Source organism: Tursiops truncatus, chromosome 6, assembly GCF_011762595.2.
Source record: "Tursiops truncatus isolate mTurTru1 chromosome 6, mTurTru1.mat.Y, whole genome shotgun sequence".
Lineage (NCBI taxonomy): Eukaryota > Metazoa > Chordata > Mammalia > Artiodactyla > Delphinidae > Tursiops > Tursiops truncatus.
The window spans coordinates 20,752,607-20,765,387 of record NC_047039.1 but is presented as its reverse complement, the minus strand read 5'-3'; the positions used below and the strand labels follow the sequence as shown (position 1 = coordinate 20,765,387).

The following is a 12,781-nucleotide window of genomic DNA, read 5'->3' as shown; positions in this document are numbered from 1 at the left end:
GTGACTACAGGATGAGGTCTTTGCTTTCAGATACACTCCATTGACTTAATCACTCCAGGGACTTAATCAGAACTTGTTAGGAAATTAAATGGCGTTCAATCAGCAGCAGACTCCGAATCCAAGTTAGGAGAGACAAGTCACTCAGCACACTCAATATTTTTCCCCGTGAACATAATTATTTCCTACTCAGAATGGAAGTGGAATTTGCACATGTCACGGACAGAGCCAAGGGGTCCTGAAACGTCTGAAGGATCATGAAAACAAGGACCAGCACTTTATTTGCAAATTATCCTGCAGGAAATGAATGGTACAAGTTTATCAGCAAAGTGTACACACCATCAGATACAATCACCACAGAGCCCAATGTAAATTTTAATAAGCTCCTTTCATATGATGGCGATCAGCTGAGCAAACATCATAGTCTGCACAGTGTCAGCAGCAAAGGTGACAAAGAGCACAGCACTTGCTGTAGTACAAGGACGCACACAGTAAGCAGGCCTGCCCCCTGGCACGGTGCCCATCAGCTGAGGTTAAGTCCACGCTTACCTCTTTCAAGGATTTTAGAATTGAGATTAAGAGTTCAATTTCTCAAATTAAAAAACAAAAGTTTCGGTGATTTAACAAATTCCAAGTCTATATCCTTTAAAGAGCAAGGAGGCTGTGGTGCAGAGCATGGGAATGCATGAAACAGGCAGTCACCCATGTGTCGAACTTGACTTCACTGCAATGAAGCACAGCTGCAGCGTTTGGGGACAGTGGGGGACCCCTGGAGCTGGAAAATAACAGGCGCGGGTCCTGGAAAAGGGGGACTTCTCCAGCACTGCTGGACTCAGCCCTGGATGCAGCCTCAAAAGGCAGTGTGGTTTGATCAAATGAACACAAAATAAAGCTAGCCCAAATTCTTTCAGGGAGCTGTACTGTTCCGCTCCCTTTTGCACACTGAATTCTACAGCTATTTCCCACACACTTCCTATCTGTCCCGCAGGCAAGGCTATATAAACTCACATACCCCTGGAGCACCTCCATTTCTAGTTGCTTGCCTGGCCAGGGGTAGAAAGGCATGACGTTTGTTAGAACGGGGAGAGAGGGGTGATGTGTTCACCTCCTTTCCTTACTGAAATCAGCTGCAAACAGCTTGGGAGAAGGAAGCAGAAAACAGGCTTCACTTCACCCTTAATCCAGGACGAAGCCACTTCTAAGGGCCAACCTTGGCTGCACCATTTTTTTTTTTTTTTTTTGCGGTACGCGGGCCTCTCACTGTTGTGGCCTCTCCTGTTGCGGAGCACAGGCTCCGGACGCGCAGGCTCAGCGGCCATGGCTCACGGGCCCAGCCGTTCCGCGGCATGTGGGATCTTCCGGGACCGGGGCACGAACCCGCGCCCCCTGCATCGGCAGGCAGACTCTCAACCACTGCACCACCAAGGAAGCCCAGCTGCACCATTTTATTTCTGGGTTAGGCCAGGGGGCCAGGCCACTTGCTAGGAGGGCTTACAGGTACAACAGTTCCAGGCCTCCAGTTGGCCTCCACAAGGCCTTTGGTCCCAGTCTCTGACTGGATTAATTCTCCACCATCCATACTGTATTCTAAGACTGACTACGTAAAGAGGTCACCTGACAGAATCAGCAATGGAAAGGTGGTTTCTTCTAAAATCCAACATGCAATGATTTACTCAATACAAAAAGAACGGGGTAAGAGAAAAATTTCCACATTTCCTTTTCACTAATTTTACTTATATTTGATAATTTTCACTCAGAATTCTATCAGCTCCTTTTTCAGTATGAGATGTATGTGTGTGGGGGCATGTGTACAATCCCTTGAGAACTTTATTTGGTATAACTTCACATTTTTGGTACATGGAAATAATTTTATTTTCATACTGCAGCACAAGAGACATACAATCAATATTTTTTCCTAGCGTGTGCAATATATAAATTATTCACATTAAGAAAAATTAAGAACAGAAAGCTTCATATGCAGGAGGTATTTAAAAATGTATACCTAATTTTGAATTGGCGTTTTTGACAGTATACACTATTAGCTTTATAAATCTGAATGAAAATGACGATATACATTTGAACAAGTACACACAGGGGTCCACTCCAGATACTTAATTCAGTATATGGATAACTCGCTCTTCACTTTGGTCGCTGGGATTCCAGATGCTGAGGCATACGTGAATCTGAAAGATACTTCCAGAAGTATATTTATTACACTGGCATTTTGAAGATTTCTCTTTCTTCTACTCTCCTTTATAACGAGGGGTCCTTTTCTCTTTAAAAGCAAGAAGACCTTCAAGTCTGTCTTTTGTTGGAATAGTCTAAGAGAAGCAAAACATTGTTATCTATGCCAAACAATAAAGACAATTGTAAAAGTTTAATAAGCTTTAACTAAGGAAACTAATTGGAAGACAATCTAAAATTTTGAAATCATTTGAACAATTTAAATTATGTGACCAAATTTATCATTCTAACTCTAAGATGCTTTTTTTCCCATTTCAAATATACTTGAATAAAATTGACTTTACTTTTTTTAGACAATTTTAGGTCTACCAAAAAACTGAGCAGAAAGTTCAGAGTTCCCATATACTCCCTCAAGCCCCCCCACTGTTTCCCCTATTATTAACATCCTGCATTAATGTGATACATTTGTTACAACTAATGAGCCAATATTAACACAATATTATTAACTAGTCCATAGTTTACATTAGGGATATTCCATGGGTTTTGACAAATGCATAATGTCATGTATCCACCATTACATTATCACAAAGAATAGTTTCACTACCCTCAACATCCCTAATGTGTCGCCTAGTCATCCCTCATCCCCCACCCCACTGTCTTTTCCAGAATGTCATATAGTTGGAATCATATAGTATGCAGGCTTTTAAGACTGAAATCCTTCATTTAGTAATATGTATTTAAGGTTCCTTCCTGTCTCTTCCTGGTAGGATAGCTCATTTCCTTTCATTGCTGAATAACACCCCACTTATACATGTACTACAGTTTATCCATTCACCTACTAAAGGACATCTTGGTTGTTTCCAAGTTTTGCCATTAGGAATAAAGCTGCTATAAACACCGGTGTGTAGGCTTTTGCGTGGACACAAGTTTTCAACTCATTTGGATAAATATGTAACAACATGATTGCTAGATCATGTAGTAAGACTATGTAAGAAATGGCCAAACTGCGGTATCTTGTTTTTATTTGCATTTCTTAATGACATATGATGTGGAGCATATTTACCTATGCTTATTTGCCATCTGTACATCTAATTTGGTGAGGTATCTCTTCAGACCTTATACCCAGTTTTTAATGGGTTATTTTCTTACTGTTGAGTTTTAAAAACTCTTTGTATGTCTTGGATACATGTCCTTTATCAGATATATGTTTTGCAAAGATATTTTTCCCAGTCTGTGGCTTGTCTTTTCATTCTCTTCACAGTGTCTCTTGCAGAGTAGAAGTTAATCTTAATAAAGTCAAACATCAATTTTTTCTTTCATGAATTACACTTTTGGTGTTATATCTAAAAAGCCATGGCCAAACTCAAGGTCTAGAATTTCTACTATATTATCTTCGAGAAGTTTTATAGTTTTTCACTTTACATGTAGGTCTATGGCCCATTTTGAGTTAATTTTTGTGAATGGTGTAAGGTCAGTGTCTAGATTTTTTTTTTTGTAGTTGAATGTCCAGATGCTTCAGTACTATTCCTTTTTAAGACTATCTTTTCTTCATTGAATTGCCTTTCCTCTTTTGTCAAAGATCAGTTGACTATATTTGTATGAATCTACTTCTGGGCTCCCTATTCTGTTCCATTGATCTATGTGTCTTTTCTTTTGCTAGTACCACACTATTTTGATTATTGTAGCTTTACTGTAAGTCTTGAAGTCAAGTAGTGTCATTCCTCCAACCTTGTTCTTTAATAGTGTGTTGGCCAATCTGGGTCTTTGGACTTTCCATATAAACTTTAGAACTGGTTTGCCAATATTAAGAAAATAACTTTCTGGAATTTTTATTGGGATTGCATTGAATCTATGATCAAGTTGGGAAGAAGTGACATCGTAATAATATTGAGTCTTACTATCCATGAATATGGGATATCTGTTTTTTTTTTTTTTTTTTGCAGTATGTGGGCCTCTCACTGTTGTGGCCTTTCCTGTTGTGGAGCGCAGGCTCCGGACGCGCAGGCTCAGCGGCCATGGCTCATGGGCCCAGATGCTCCGCGGCATGTGGGATCTTCCCGGACTGGGGCACGAACCCGTGTCCCCGGCATTGACAGGCGGACTCTCAACCACTGCACCACCAGGGAAGCCCCTGGGATATCTATTTGTTTAAATTGTGATTTCTTTCACCAGAGTTCCCTCTTTAGCCTGTTGATATGATGAATTATATTAACTGACTTTTGAGTGTTGAACAAGCCTTGCATATCTGGGAAAAAATCTCACTTGGTTGTGGCATATAATTCCTTTTATATATTGTTGGAGGCAGCTTGCTAATATTTTGTTGAGGATTTCTATATCTATGTTCATGAGAGATAATGGTTTGTAGTTTTCCTTTCTTGTAATGTCTTTAGTTTTGTTATCAGGCTAATACCGTCCTCATGGAATGAGTTAGGAAGTATTCCTTCTGCTTCTATTTTCTGGAAAAGATTGTAGATAATTGGTGTAATTTCTTCCTTAAATGTTTGGTAGAATTCACCAGTGAAACCATCTGCACCCGGTGTTTCCTATTTCGGAAGTTTGTTAATTATTGATTTAATCTCTACAACAAACATAGGACTATTCATATTATATTTCTCCTTGGATAAATTTTGGTATATTTTGTCTTTCAAGGAATTGGTCCATTTCATCTAGGTTATCAGATTTGTGGGCATATATAGTTCACAGTATTCCTTTATCTTTTCAATGTCCATAGAATCAGTAGTAATAATCTTTCTTGCATTTCTGATATAATTTTTATCTTCCTTTTTCATTGATTATCCTGACTAGAAGTCTGTCAATTTTATAGATCTTTACAAAGAACCAACTTTTGGTTTTGTTTTCTATCTATTGTTTCCCCTTTTTCAATTTCACTGATTTCTGCTCTAAAGTATTATTTGTATTCTTCTGATTTGGGATTTAATTCGATCTTCTTTCTCCACTTTTGAAAAGTGCAAAGTTATTATTGATTTTAGATCCTTCTTCTTTTCTAATATATATATTTAATGCTATAAATTTCTCTCTAAACATTGTTTTTCATATATTCCCACAAATTTTGATAAGTTGTGTTTTCATTTTGATTTAGTTCAAAATATATTTTAATTCCTCTTGAGACTTTCTCTTTGACAAATGTTATTTAGAAGTATACTGCTTAACCTTATTAAAAAGATTACATCTCACCATTAATAGGTGGGGTTCCATCTATCTTTCTGTGATTGACTTCTAGTTTAATTCCATTGTGGTCTGATGGAATACTTTGTATGATTCCTGTTACATTTGATAAGATGTGGCCAAATATGCTTTTAAATATTTTCTTCAGACTCTAAGGTTGTCCATTTGTAAGAGGTTTGTAATTTAGTTCATTCATGGTATGTGCTCATCAATGACAGGTGGTAATTTATATATACAGACCAGGCGCAGAGTAACACTCTAGCTGTTGCTCCTAATTCATGATACTGCCATGCTTAAATGGGAGCTGACACAGTTTCCAATTCTCAGAAAAGGTAGAACAAAACTCTTTTGCTACTTTAGATGCCTTAAAACAAGCACCTAAAGTATCTTTCATTTTAAAAAGGATGGAAGGGGCTTCCCTGGTGGCGCAGTGGTTGAGAGTCCGCCTGCCGATGCGGGGGACACGGGTTCCTGCCCTGGTCCGGGAAGATCCCACATGCCGCGGAGCGGCTGGGCCCGTGAGCCATGGCCGCTGAGCCTGCGCGTCCGGAGCCTGTGCTCCGCAATGGGAGAGGCCACAACAGTGAGGGGCCCGTGTACAGCAAAAAAAAAAAAAAAAAAAAAAAAAAAAGGATGGAAGAAAGGAAGGGAGGAAGGAAGATTTGTTCCTCTATAAAAAGCCCTATTAATTTGTGAACAAAAAAGAAAACTGTATACGTAATCAAACTAGTGAACTTTCAGTGGGTAGGAGGAAAGGCTCAGAACATCAGGAAAAGCCAATGAGTCTCAAATACTGACGTTTCCTGGAGGCACGTGCTCACAGCTGCCGTCTTCACACCTCTCTACCCTGGAGTGAGGGTTCAAGACCACACCCAGAAAATACAACATGAGCCAGAGAGACAGCTATAGCACAAATGGTACTAACTTAACTATTCTAAGCATTTTCTAAATTACATAGACAGGAGTCATTAGTATGTGGAACAGAATCAGTCATAACAGCTGGTAACAGTCAAACAGCAGAAATAAATAATTTCAACCCATCTGTATGATTTTTTAATAGTGTATATATATCATGGTTCAGTGATATGTAATTTAGTTGACTTATACAGAAGGTAAGGGGTATCTGCATTGAATTTGTGGTTGTATTACATACCTGAGCATAACAAGCTTCTTCTATGGCTAATCCTGTTAGTAAATCGACCTGAGGATAAAAATATAATTCATTTCAGCAAGAATTACTTTTAAAAATATGGTATACTCATAAATATAAATTCAAATTTAATAACTTTTTTCCAAAAGAACAGAATTCTTTGATGTAATACAGCAAATCAGAAGTACGACCAGCACGAGAAACTCTGGAACCAGGTTGCCTGGGTTCAAATTCTGACTCTACCATATGGGAGCTGTGTAACCTTGGTTACCCAGGTTATTTAACCTCTCTTGCCTCGGAGAAGTGTATCTGAACAGGGAGTTAATTACAGTATGTATCAAATGGGGTTACTGTGAGGATCACATGAGTTAATCTAGGTGAAGTCTTTATAAACTACATAAGCTATACATTGGGTTGGCACATAGGGTCATATAAGGTTTTTGCTATTAGCATTGTTACTATTTTCTCTTTTTAGAGAAGTTTTTTAAATTAATTCATTTTATTTATTTTATTTTTGGCTGTGTTGAGTCTTTGTTGCTGTGCGTGGGCCTTCTCTAGCTGCGGCGAGCGGGGGTTACTCTTTGTTGTGGTGCATGGGCTTCCCATTGCCGATGGCGTCTCTTGTTGCGGAGCACGGGCTCTAGGCGCGTGGGCTTCAGTAGTTGTGGCACGCAGGCTTAGTTGTCGTGGCTCGCGGGCTCTAGAGCGCAGGCTCAGTAATTGTGGTGCACAGGCTTAGTTGCTCCACGGCATGTGGGATCTTCCCGGACCAGGGCTCGAACCCGTGTTCCCTGCATTGGCAGGTGGATTCTTAACCTCTGCACCACCAGGGAAGTCCCAGCATTGTTATTACTATGTAAGAATTTTTAAAAAACAAATACTTTGTAAATTTTTAAAAATGTATTTATTACTAACATATTTAACCTCTTTTTACTGCTGTGAAGGCCAGGAAAATATAGTGGCTCTGGGTCTGCAAGGAAGAAATATCTTTCTTCAAAATTCCTGTAGTTAATTTATCCAAAATACAACTGCTGCAATGAAAAGCCCAATGTAAATGGGTACCTGCATTGCTCCCTTGCCCTGCTTACTTCTCCCCTGTCCTGGGGCCTCCACTCCTTTGGAGCTATCTCTCCAGAGTAACCCCAGGGCCCCCTGCAGGGTTTATGTGTGTCTCACTGCAGAAAGCACATCAAGAAGTTAAAGATGGTCTCCATCTTTAGGAGGAGCTTTGAGCCAGGAAGTTCTCCTTAGAACATTTTTTTATAATATGATACTGGTGCTGAGAATACACAAAATGCCCTTTTCCTTTGGTTTTCTATGAACTACTAGCCAATAAATCTATTAACTCAATGGCATAAATAATAAGCATGTCATATGCTGCAGTGCATCAGTGAAATTACTGAATTCTGTGATTATGATACTGAAGCAACAACAGATATAAGCAGAATGCAATCACTGATGTAGCTAAAAAGAACCTCAGTAGCTTTCAGTAATCACAGCAGTGAAACAGCTATATTTTAGAATATTAAAAAATAATGGTTCATTTAAGTTAAATCTCCACTACCTATTCCAACAAGAAACTCAAACTTAAGGCACTCACCTCCATCCCTTGATTAATTGCTAATTTTGCCACTCTCATTGCAACAGGTCCCTAAAATTCAAATTAAAGAAACATATTTTAATTATTTATGCAAATCATGTTGTACATCTCAAATTCAGAAATTCCCTTTGCTGGATCCATGGCATAGAGGCAACAACGGCTGTAAGATAGCTGACGGAAAATTTATTTTAGGAGCCTTGCAAGGCCTTAATTAAACAGCAATTGTAATAATCTATTGCACCAGCATGTTACACAGATTTCACAACATGCTGTAGCACAGCAAACTATATGCTTGGAGGTCAGCAGGTGGTATGTGTCCAGTAGGGCTTTTAATTGTTCAGCAAATTTCCCTACAAGTTAAGTAGGAAAAAGAAAAGGAGATAAAGTGTTTGGCACAATAATACACCCATGAGTGGTTCGACAGAACCCTGGGCTTGAGATGAGGCTGACACTATTGATTAACATGGGATTCAGATATCATCTGTTTCAGGCAGTGGAGCTGTATCTTTCTTCCCTGAGCATCAGTAACTAACCACGATGATGATGTATTAGTAAAGATGCGTCCTCCAGGCAGTGCTCCCACACCACACAAAAGCTTCAAGTCCAAATAAGTCCTTCAGGATCTGTGAGGGTCACAGAGGAAAGAATTGGGAGTCCTCTGCGAGAAGGGACAAATAACTTTGTCTTAGAAACCATAATCCTCCAGATGGAATTTGATTATTTGATCACATTTTAAATCCCTGATAATTGTTTATTGGGTGATGAATTAAAATTCAATGGCATGTTTTTTTTTTGTTTTTTTGCGGTACGCGGGCCTCTCACTGTTGTGGCCTCTCCCTTTGCGGAGCACAGGCTCCAGACGCGCAGGTTCAGTGGCCATGGCTCACGGGCCCAGCCGCTCCGCGGCATGTGGGATCTTCCCGAACCGGGGCACGAACCCGCGTCCCCTGCATTGGCAGGTGGACTCCCAACCCCTGCGCCACCAGGGAAGCCCCAATGGCGTGTTTTAAAGCATCTTTTGAATTAAAATGCAAGAGGCTCTAAATAACAGGCACAACAGAGGACTCCAATAAGTGAATGGATAAATGTATGATGGCATGAAAAATGCCATTTTTTGGTTATCTACTTTAACCTATCTAAATTCTCTTCCTAAATCACATGATGAAAAATCTTTTTCAGAGACTGCAATTTTCCGAGCCTTAGGCCTCGGATTCTTAGTTAGAATCCTTCCAGATGTGATTTGTATGTATGTTACACATACTAGTTTTTTTTATTTCTTTCAAGATCATCAATTCATTTTTTTTTTTTAACAGAGTGCTCCTCTCACCAAGAAACTTATCCATTCACTTTTATTACCAGTTGACCCAGACAAGTGCTAGTCAAACTTCCATATGCACACAACTCCCCAAGCCCCTGGTTAAAATGGAGATGCAGATTCAGGGGTCTGGCATGGGCCGGGGATTCTGCAAGTCTAACATGTTCCCAGCGGATGCCTGGACTGCTAGTCCACAGACCACACTTTGGGCAGCAAGGTTTATAAAACTGGAGAAACAGGAAAATGAAAATGCTATTAGATATAACGATTAATTAGTTTCTCTTTTAAAATAAAAAACCAGTGCCTCTTCTTTATATACAAACTTTTTTCCTAAGATAGAAAAATGGAAGTAACATATAATACAGAAATCACCTAGAAATACTAATTTTATAGAAGCTTTCTAATTATTTAGAAGACTAATCATTTAGTAACAAGGTCTGTAAAAATGAAGATTATTCCACCTCAAATTCTGTTTTGTAACTTTTGTATACAGTTTCACAGTTACACATTTTCCAAAGTCATTTGACATCTCCCTTCACCTGGGGAAAAATTGATTTCAGCAATTAATGTTCTCAGAGGCATGTCCTTCAGATGAAAGAGACGATGAGTTCTGCCTGGTTCACCACGTGGTAGGGTGCAGCCAGATGTCAGGTTGGAGGTGGGGAGAAGGGGGCTCTCGGTCGGGGTGAGCTGTGGGCAGTGATGGCATTAACAGCGCTGCAGTCACAGGAGAAAGAGCCAGTTCCCAGGAGTGAGATAAGGAACCTGAACCACAGAGGTGCCAAGGGGCTAATGAGCCACCTGGGCAGAGCTCTGGAATAGGGAGCTGAACGCTCCCATCCGAGGATCAGGAGAGGCTGTGAATCTCAGAACTCGGGAGCTGTTTTTTTTTTTTTAAAAAACTAGTAAAAATCTTTTCTACTTGCTCTCTCTCCATCAATTCAGAGTATAAGACTCTGTGTTACCTCATATGGGGAATAAACTATATTATATAAGGTCCCTGCCCTGAAAGAGCTTATAGCTCATAACTTAACTGAGAAGGACTGAGGTAGCATCAACAGCAGGCAGTGTGGTTTTAGAAACCAACTCAAATGAGAGGACCCGTCTGACAGCTCTCAGGGGACAGGTACATCACAGCAGCCCTGGGCCTTGTCTTACAACAAAGAACTCCAAGGATGCCTCCCGAAACTGGATGCGAAACTCCAGACAAATGTGGAGGGTGCATGCATTTTTCTAGAGAGAGATTTCATGAGATTTCCCAAAAGGACCCATGGCCTTCGGTTACAAATACTGAGAGGTTACAAATACTGTTTGAGTTAGAGAGGAAGTAATTTTGACTCCAGAAGTTATAAAACTTTACACGCCATTAGGAATAAAGACAAGTCACTAATTGTTTACATAACAAAAATCCTTTAATCCATGATTTCAGAAGAAAGGAATATTTGAAAAATACTCCTAAAAGAGTGAGAGAACCAAGAAACCCCTAATACAGGCCCCTAGATGCGCTGTTATTAATATTACTCATGAGGATTATGATCTGTGAGTAAATGTGCAGTGAGTCCCAGATTTGAAGTCTAATTGTGAGGAAGCATATTGTGCACAAAGGAGTTAAAACAATGCCTACATCACCATAAAAACAAACACAATAAGACACACAACTGGTGCTGTTCAAGCAGGTTATCTCAGGTTATGGGATCTCAGTGAAAGCTCACTTGGCATAATCGACTCTGGGCTCCTTACTTGTGTTTCAGTTTGGGGGCGATCCAGTGTGACAGCCCATCCGTCACTGTTTCTCTTCACGTGTACAGTCAGGTCAGAAGGGCTAACTTAAGTTGCTGGCAAGTTCTGTCCCACGTGATAAACATGTATGTGATATATTATCAACGTATGGCTACAATAGGGGACTCAGATTATCTTCAAATCTTAATTTTAATTCTGAAGGCTCTTAACATTAACCTAGTCAATTTGTTATAAAGTTATCTAAAAAGAGTAAAAGAAGGAAATGCAATTAAAGTACCTGAGGTAAAAACTCTCTTGCTAGGTCCAAGGCCTTTCTATAGGCAGCATCACCCTCCTCGTTCTGTTCCAGAACATGGCTGATCAAGCCCACTGCTTTGGCTGCTTGGCCATCGAGCACACGTGCAGAGAAGATGAGCTCTTTGGCCAGGGACATCCCAATGGCACGTGGCAGTCGCTGCGTGCCCCCTGCACAGGGGATGAGACAGAAAATGCAGGCAATGATTTGTCACCCTTTCAACACTTCAATGTTTCATTTCTTCTTTTATAAAAACAAACCAGGGCCAGAAGTTTATATGTCAAAATTAGTAACTGGAAAACTATTTCAAGACAGAACCTAATTTCTTAATTCGTTTATAAAATTATTAATATCCCAAAAGTACTTAAGAACCTTATATCATTATTAAGTGATCCTGACACTGACCATTACTTGCACCATGGCTGGTGTGTTCCTGAATCCAGTCCACAATCATTACCAAGTCAGGAACCACAGGGTGCACCGCAGTTGAGGGGGTCAGGGGCTGGCGTTTTCTCTCCCTCAGAAGGTTCACCAGAGGAATGACAGGTCCATCAAGCTTGGTATTTCGCTTTCAGTTTAGATAAAACATCAAATTCTGAGCAATTCAACTCATGTGCTTTTGAAGACTCATTTACAATTTACAGTAAATGAACCATAAACTAATTTTAATTTAACGAAAATAAAAACAGATAATTACTCATGAAAATAGGCTTCGTCCCAGGGTTTTATTTTTCCGTGCAAGTGCTAATCATCCCCTGATGCATTAATCCATTAGATCCATCTATCTGCTCACCCCAATATCTTTGAGTGAAGAGATGGGGATCTCATTAAATAGAAAGCTGGACAAAAGCAGGTAATATTCTGACTCGGAGCTTCAATTTCTACCAATAAGAATATGAAAATAGCTGCAAATCCTAAATCTTATCTTATAAGTCTTATCCTTAAAGTGGCGGCTGGACTGCCCAGAAGGCCAAAGAAAAGCTGACTGCGAAGGTTCAGAAGACAAAAAGCAAACTGATGGCCAAACATCGGAACAAGCTCACTGTGTTTCTCTGGCCCCTAAAGTTTAAACTTTTTTTTTTCTGCACTAGTTACCAACATTTATAAACTGGATGGGTAATTTCATATAAAAGCTAACTTGTACCTGGAAGTTAACTGCAGCTGCACCTTTTAGATGCAATGCACTCGAGTCTGCCACAGCCTCCACCACTTCCTGCTACTCCAGTACTACAGACTGAGAAGTTTTGATTTTCTTTAAGCAACACTAAAAGGCAGGCAAAATATACTCTTATTCACATCTCAACCAAAAGTGGG

At 39.9% G+C, this 12,781-nt stretch overlaps 1 protein-coding gene across 4 annotated transcripts in view; it reads right to left on the bottom strand.

The window, feature by feature from the left end:
* Nucleotides 1–252: 252 nt before the first annotated feature.
* The window catches only part of AUH (AU RNA binding methylglutaconyl-CoA hydratase), a 162,870-nt gene continuing 150,341 nt past the window's right edge, over nt 253–12,781 (bottom strand). For 3 of the 4 annotated variants that reach the window (XM_019936294.3, XM_073805878.1, XM_019936296.3), the window contains 4 exons: nt 11,450–11,637; nt 8,118–8,168; nt 6,521–6,568; nt 253–2,318 (listed from right to left, as the gene is read on the bottom strand). In XM_019936294.3, coding sequence (XP_019791853.1) covers nt 2,241–2,318; nt 6,521–6,568; nt 8,118–8,168; nt 11,450–11,637 — 365 coding nt within the window. In that variant the 3' untranslated portion in view covers nt 253–2,240. The remainder of the gene's footprint in view (nt 2,319–6,520; nt 6,569–8,117; nt 8,169–11,449; nt 11,638–12,781) is intronic. The other variant, XM_073805877.1, reaches the window with a different exon arrangement.